This window comes from Cryphonectria parasitica, assembly GCF_011745365.1.
Source record: "Cryphonectria parasitica EP155 unplaced genomic scaffold M406scaffold_8, whole genome shotgun sequence".
Lineage (NCBI taxonomy): Eukaryota > Fungi > Ascomycota > Sordariomycetes > Diaporthales > Cryphonectriaceae > Cryphonectria > Cryphonectria parasitica.
The window spans coordinates 410,578-417,387 of record NW_024468916.1 but is presented as its reverse complement, the minus strand read 5'-3'; the positions used below and the strand labels follow the sequence as shown (position 1 = coordinate 417,387).

The 6,810-nt window shown below is 36.4% G+C and overlaps 1 protein-coding gene across 1 annotated transcript; it reads right to left on the bottom strand.

Annotated features, from left to right (window-relative positions):
* Positions 1–2,484: 2,484 nt before the first annotated feature.
* M406DRAFT_224887 (uncharacterized protein) lies at positions 2,485–2,813 on the bottom strand (the record flags this gene model as incomplete). Its single annotated transcript, XM_040915703.1, has 2 exons — positions 2,485–2,552; positions 2,612–2,813. Coding segments are annotated over 2 exons (270 nt in total), but the record flags the coding sequence as incomplete, so codon positions are not given.
* Between the last annotated feature and the right edge of the window lie 3,997 nt (positions 2,814–6,810).

Sequence of the window (6,810 nt, the reverse complement as noted above, 5' to 3'; positions counted from 1 at the left end):
AAAGAGCTACTTTCATGTACAAAAAGTTGACTATCTCGGATTCACAATCAAGCTAGAATGCATCAAGCTACAGAAAGATAAGATGAAAGCTATCAGGAACTAGCCAATTCTCAGGAATATCAGGAATGTTAGATCTTTTCTCGGATACGTTAACTTCTATAGGCAGTTCATTAAGAACTACAGCTGGATCGCATACCCTCTTACAAATCTTACCAAAAAGGAACAGCCTTTCGAATGAACCTCCAAGGCACAAGAAGCCTTCGACGAGATCATCAGGCACATTACCTCAGAACCAGTTCTGTATGAAGCAAACCCTTATAAATCCTTTGAAGTTGAAACTGATACATCGGAATATGCATTCGGAGAACAACTTAGTTAGCAAGATAACTAAGAACGTTTAAGGATTGTAAGCAACTTCTTAAAGAAGTTGAATAGCTCGGAAATTAACTACGGAATCTCTAATCAGAAACTCATAGCAATAGTAAAAGCTTTCGAGAAATAGCAATACTACCTTATTAGCATACAATATTCAATCATAGTTCACTCGGATTACAAGAATCTGATTATGTTTATAACAACTAAGATTTTGAATAAGCAACAAGTTAGATAAGCAGAATTTCTTTTACAATTCGATTTCAAGATTATATACTGCAAAGGCTTGGAAAACGGATGAGCAGATGCTCTCAGCAGAAGATTAGACTATCGAGATGCAGATTCCTCGGATATATAGAACATCTTTGCTTAAGATGAGTTAGGAAATCTCGTTAATGCATATAAAGAACTGAACGCTGCTCTCAGAATCAAACTCTCGGAAAGAGATCCAGAATCAATAATTCCGGATGAATAAGACAATTACATCAAGGATATATATAGTATACTAGTATACGAGCACCAGAGAATCAGAGCAATTTACAAATGCATCAAAAGATACTGAAATCTACCAGATTTTAGAAAAAGAATTGAGAGCATTCTACAATAATGCAATAGCTGCAAGAAGAATAAAGCAGAAAGATACAAGCCTTACAGACTACTGCACCTCTTACTAATACTTATAACTGTTTAGCAATTCATTAGTCTAGACTTCATTATCAAGCTATCTCTCTTACAAGAACTCTTAACTAAGATGCAATATAATAGCATTCTAATAGTAGTTTGCAGACTAAGCAAGTATGCTTATTTTCTCTCTTATAAGGAAAGCAGTATAGCAGAAGAACTTGCATATGCATTCTTTAGAACGATTATTGCTAACTACAGCATATCAGAAGAAGTGATCTCCGATAGAAATAGAAAGTTCAACTCAAAGTTTTGAATTTCACTCATGAAACAGCTCAGAATACACTACAGAATATCTACAGCATTTCATCCGCAGACAGATGAACAGATGGAAAGAATGAATTAGATTATTGAATAGTATCTTCAATACTATATTAACCAGAAACAGAATAACTAAGTTAATCTGTTATCTCTTGTACAGTTCACTTATAATAGCGCGGATATGAGCACAATAAAGAAATCACTATTCTTTACGCTCTATGAATATAATCCAATAGCTTACTATAAGGTACTGCTGGAAGCAGATGCAGAAGCTGCAGATAAAAGGGTTAAAAAGATCAGGAAAGTTCAGAAAGAATTCCAATCAGAACTACAATTCGTTCAGGAATAAATGGTATGATATGCAAACTCTAAAAGGATTGAGGAACCAATCCTACAGAAGGGAGATAAAGCCTACCTACTTCGGAAAAACATCAAAACAACCAGATCTAGTAATAAACTTAACCATAAAAAGTTGGAACCATTCAAAATCTTGCAACAAATCTCCCCAGTCAATTACAAGCTAGCATTATCTTATGGAATGAGAATATATCCGGTTTTCTACATCTCACTGCTGGAACCAGTAGCACAGGAAACACTAACAGACAATACAGCAGAAGTGGAAAACAATGAATCAGAGTATGAGGTAGAGAAGATCCTCAAGCATAGAGGCATAGATAACACGAGGGAATACCTCATCAAGTGAAAAGGTTACTCAGCAAGTGAAAATTTATGAGAACCACGAAAGAACGTCGAAAACGCTCAGGAAAAGGTAGCTGAATATTGGAAAAAGAAAGCCAGCACCTAAGACGACCGCTCCAGCCCGGAGAGGGGCCCAGAGCTCACCGTCTCACCCAAAAATCCAGAATAATCCACAACAGCTCCACTAGGGTTAACAGAGTTTCAGTCAAAACTATCAAACAAGGGATCCTCAGCCAAAATACTCTCAGCCGATACTGCCTTACGAACCGATGCAGCAAGGTTGCATTCCTCCTCCTCACAACGTTCCCGCTCATCCAGCTCGTCAAGGGACTCGAGGCCCGCATTCACCATTTGAGCGCCCCGAGAGGCAAGAGATCTACGCTGGGTGCGCAGGCGAGCAAGACGGGCAGCGGACTCCGAGATCTTCGCGCGAGCCTCGTTAAGGACTTCCAACGCTCGACGATAAGCCCCCTCCAACTCTGCCTCCGCTTCCCGCTCCTTCGATTCCAGCCTCTTATTTTCTGCCATAATGCGCAAAACTAAGGAAAGAAGAAGGGCATTAGCAAAGGGGTTAGAAAAGGAGAAAAAGGGGACTTACAAGCAGAAACAGAAACCCCACAGCCATTACAAGAACGAGCACAACGGATACACTGAGAACAACGCTTTGCATTATCCATCATCTTGCATATCAGGCCCCAGGAAGCACAAGCAGTGCAAGGCATAACCTCAAAACCAAACTGATCAACAGCTAGGAAAAGACGGTTACGCTGTTCAGTTTTCTTGGAAAAAGATTTCTCAACCCTGCTCGACATCTCAATTAGGAAGGCAAGATCATGCATACGGAAAACTTGCCAGGATACTTACGGAAGATCGTTAGGGATAACGATCGATAGGAGGGAGATGATGTTATGATCCATCCAACATGCAGGTTACGAAACAGATTACGAGCAACAAGGACCAGATATCAAGAATCCAATGTTCTAACAAAGCATTGATTATATAACCTAGGAAGGAGACAGGGATGGATCACTAGGAGCACCAGGAGCGCAGCTCACTAGGCTCACCCGGATCACCGCGGTGATCCGCGGGACGCTGCCAGACAGTGATCCATACTGAAGAGCTGGATATATAAGAACACAGTTATTACCATTAGAAGGATTCAGTACATAGCTCTTCAGTTGTCAATCTAAGTATTCAGTTTCATACTGAGTAGCCCCAAAGGCAGTGAACACTTGCATCACTTATTAAGACTTGTACGGTTCCGTATTCAAGGACTTGACACTTTGACACCGCTCTTGTTAGCATAAACCTCTTCGTGTACTTAGGAATCTTCGGATTGCTGCAGTGCTCATTACAATGCTATTAAGATGAATATATATAAAGCAAACTGCAAAAGAATCTATTGAATAAGAATACAGAATCAGAAGAAAACTGCTGCTGCTGCTACTGCTTAAGCAGAGTTTAAAAGCAAACGGAAATAAAGAAGAGATTAGTATTAGAATCTATTCAGATTATATCTGTATTACAAATAAACTGAAGATAGATACTAATACTTCTGCATTAATTTGAATAATAGCTCAAGCAATAGAAAGAAGCATAAGAATTGAATTGGGAGAATGATTTGGTTTGCAATATTTCCTTTAGCAGTTTGCAATGAATTCTTTATTTCTTTACTTTATTTCTCTCTAATCAGACCTAGCATACCATTAAACTTATTGCAACTTTGGAAGAAAGTTGCTAGGGAAGAACTGTTGTAATAGCTAGGGTAATAGTTTGTGAGATATGGAGTACAGTAGATCAAGAGTTCTCATACATATAAAGAATACTACTTACTTTTCAAATTCTTTAGCTATAAGCAACAAAAAAAGCATTCTTTCTCTTCTTTTCAATTTTGAACCCTTTGAATAAGTTTAAGACAGATTTTTCATCCTGTTCTTGTATCCATATAGTCTTAGTTTGCTATCCTCATCTGCACAGGCATGCTTGGGTTGCACAAGCCCTTGCCCATTGCTTCAGCAGCTGTTTGTCCCTTTTTCTTTCGAGGGCAACGGCGCCCTAGTTCTGGTTCAATAGTATTTTATTCTTAGCTATCTCAGAATCTTCATACTATTTCTTATTCTCTTGAATCAGACTAATATATTAAGAAATCTAAGAATTCTCAATACTCTTTAGCTACTAATTCTTACAAAAATCAAGAATTAGATAGATTATACTGCTTTTGAAATTATTTTGAGCAAATATAATCTAGCTATATAATACTGATTTTAATCTAAAATTCAGAAATTCCAAGCAATTGCTAAGATATTATTCTAGCTTTACTAATACTAAAGTATAGCAAATATTATAATTTATAATAATATGAAGTTCTATATATTTATAAGCTTTATAAAACTTTAATCTATAGCTATAGCATTTGTATAGAGTTTTATTCTTCTTTAGAATTTTATTAATCTCTGCTTACTATACTTTAGAGTACTGCTTATTCTCATTCTCTGAACTTATATAGATAATATTTATTTATAAGAAATTTATATTTCTCTGAGAAGAATTTCTTGCAAAAATAGTTTGGAAATGCTTGATTAGTTATAAGATCTTCTATAAAGCTTTGATTTAATTATATAAGATATTCTATATCTATTTGAAAGTATTAGTTTGCAGCTTTAAGAATTTTGCTATTATAATTTAGTTAATATAGAGTTGCTTTATTATTGAAATTAACTAGTTATATTCTTGATTACTCTTCTAAGTAGATTTAGCTTTTAAGATCTGCTTAGTTAGTTTAAGCTAAGCTTGCTAATTATAAGTTAATTATTGAGATAGTTAATAATATAATAGCTTTACTACTTATTTTAATGAATTTATTAGTTAACTGAGAGTATTATATATTGAATATAGAATAGAAATAAGCTATATTTAATTAAGAACTAGCTGAAATAGAAGCATAGGAGAATCTTGAAATTAAGCTTATTAATAAAGTTAAAGATTAATAGCATTGAAAGCAAATTAGTTTTAAGTTTTCTTCTGAAATGCTTTATAATAAACCTTTAACAGCTTTTTCATAAGATAAAGCTACTTCTTATTGCTAATACTTTCAGCAGTAATATTATAATTAGCTTAAAAGCGCTTGATTCAGATTAAAGAAAGCTTTATTTATACTTCTGCTACAGATTAACTATTTCTAATCTTAAGATAAGTAAGAGCATTATTATAATTTATAATGAATAATTAGAAGCTAGCAGCATTAGTAATAAAATAATTATTAATAATATTTAAGTATTCTGTCAGGGCTGATTGTGCCAGCAAGGCTCAGGGCTAGCTAAGCCAGCTGGATTACGGATGACTAAGCAATATGCGGCTATAAAGCGGCTTTCTAGCCACGTCAGCACTGCTGAGCAGAACTTAGCTCCTTAGGCCTTAATGTTATTCTGGTTGTATACCCCTGAAAGAGAGAAAAGACCTCGCTACATTGCCTTTGCAACCTTTCCACCTGACAGTTTGAGGCCTGGCTCTTTTAAAGGAGGCAATCCGGCGAGGCTTTCTATCTTTTTTTTTCTTCCCTAGGAGCAGCGCTAATACTGAGCAGGAGCAGAGCAAACGATTAGATTACTATTCTTTTCGAATCTTCGAGCCTTTGATCTTTGAGCTTTTAATCTTCGAGCCTTTAATCTTCAAGCCTTCGATTTTCAAGCTTTCAAGCCTTGAATACAGCAAGTAAGCAGTGCTGAGCAAGCAGTATGCAAGCAGCGTGCAAGAAGCATTCAGAAGAGATTCAGAGTATTCGAGTTGCTAAGCTAGAATATATAGCAAGCAAGCAGTATTGAGCAAGCAGTATGCAAGCAGCATGCAAGAAGCATTCAGAAGAGATTTAGAGCATTTGAGTTGCTAAGCTAAAGCAAACAGCAAGCAAGCAATATGCAAGCAGCATGTAAGAAGTATTCAGAAGAGATTTAGAGCATTCGAGTTGCTAAGCTAGAGCAAACAGTGAGCAAGTAGTATGCAAGCAGTGTGCAAGAAGCATTTAGAAGAGATTTAGAGCATTTGAGTTGCTAAGCTAGAGCATATAGCAAGCAAGCAGTATTGAGCAAGCAGTATGCAAGCAGCATGCAAGAAGCGTTTAAAAGAGATTTAGAGCATTCGAATTGCTAAGCTAGAGCAAATAGCGAGTAAGCAGTATGCAAGCAGCGTGCAAGAAGCGTTCAGAAGAGATTCAGAGCATTTGAATTGCTAAGCTAGAGTATACAGTAAGCAAGCAGTATTAAGCAAGCAGTATGCAAGCAGCATATGAGAAGCATTTAGAAGAGATTCAGAGCATTCGAGTTGCTAAGCTAAAGCAAACAGCAAGCAAGCAGTATGTAAGCAGTATGCAAGAAGTATTCAAAAGAGATTCAGAGCATTCGAGTTGCTAAGCTAGAGCAAACAGCAAGCAAGCAGTATGCAAGCAGCATGCAAGAAGTATTCAAAAGAAATTCAGAGCATTCAAGTTGCTAAGCTAGAGCAAATAGCAAGCAAGCAGTATGCAAGCAGCATACAAAAAGCATTCAGAAGAGATTTAAAGCATTTGAATTGCTAAGCTAGAATAAAGTATATTCTTTGCTATTCGAGCAAGAAAGCAGAGTAAGCAAACAGTAGATCTGAGTATCTTCTGTTTTCAAGAGTATATTCTTCGCTATTTGAGCAAGAGAGCAGAGTAAGCAAGCAGTAGATCTGAGTATCTTCTATTTTCAAGAGTATATTCTTCGCTATTCGAGTAAAAGAGCAGAGTAAGCAAGCAGTAGATCTGAGTATCTTCTGTTTTTG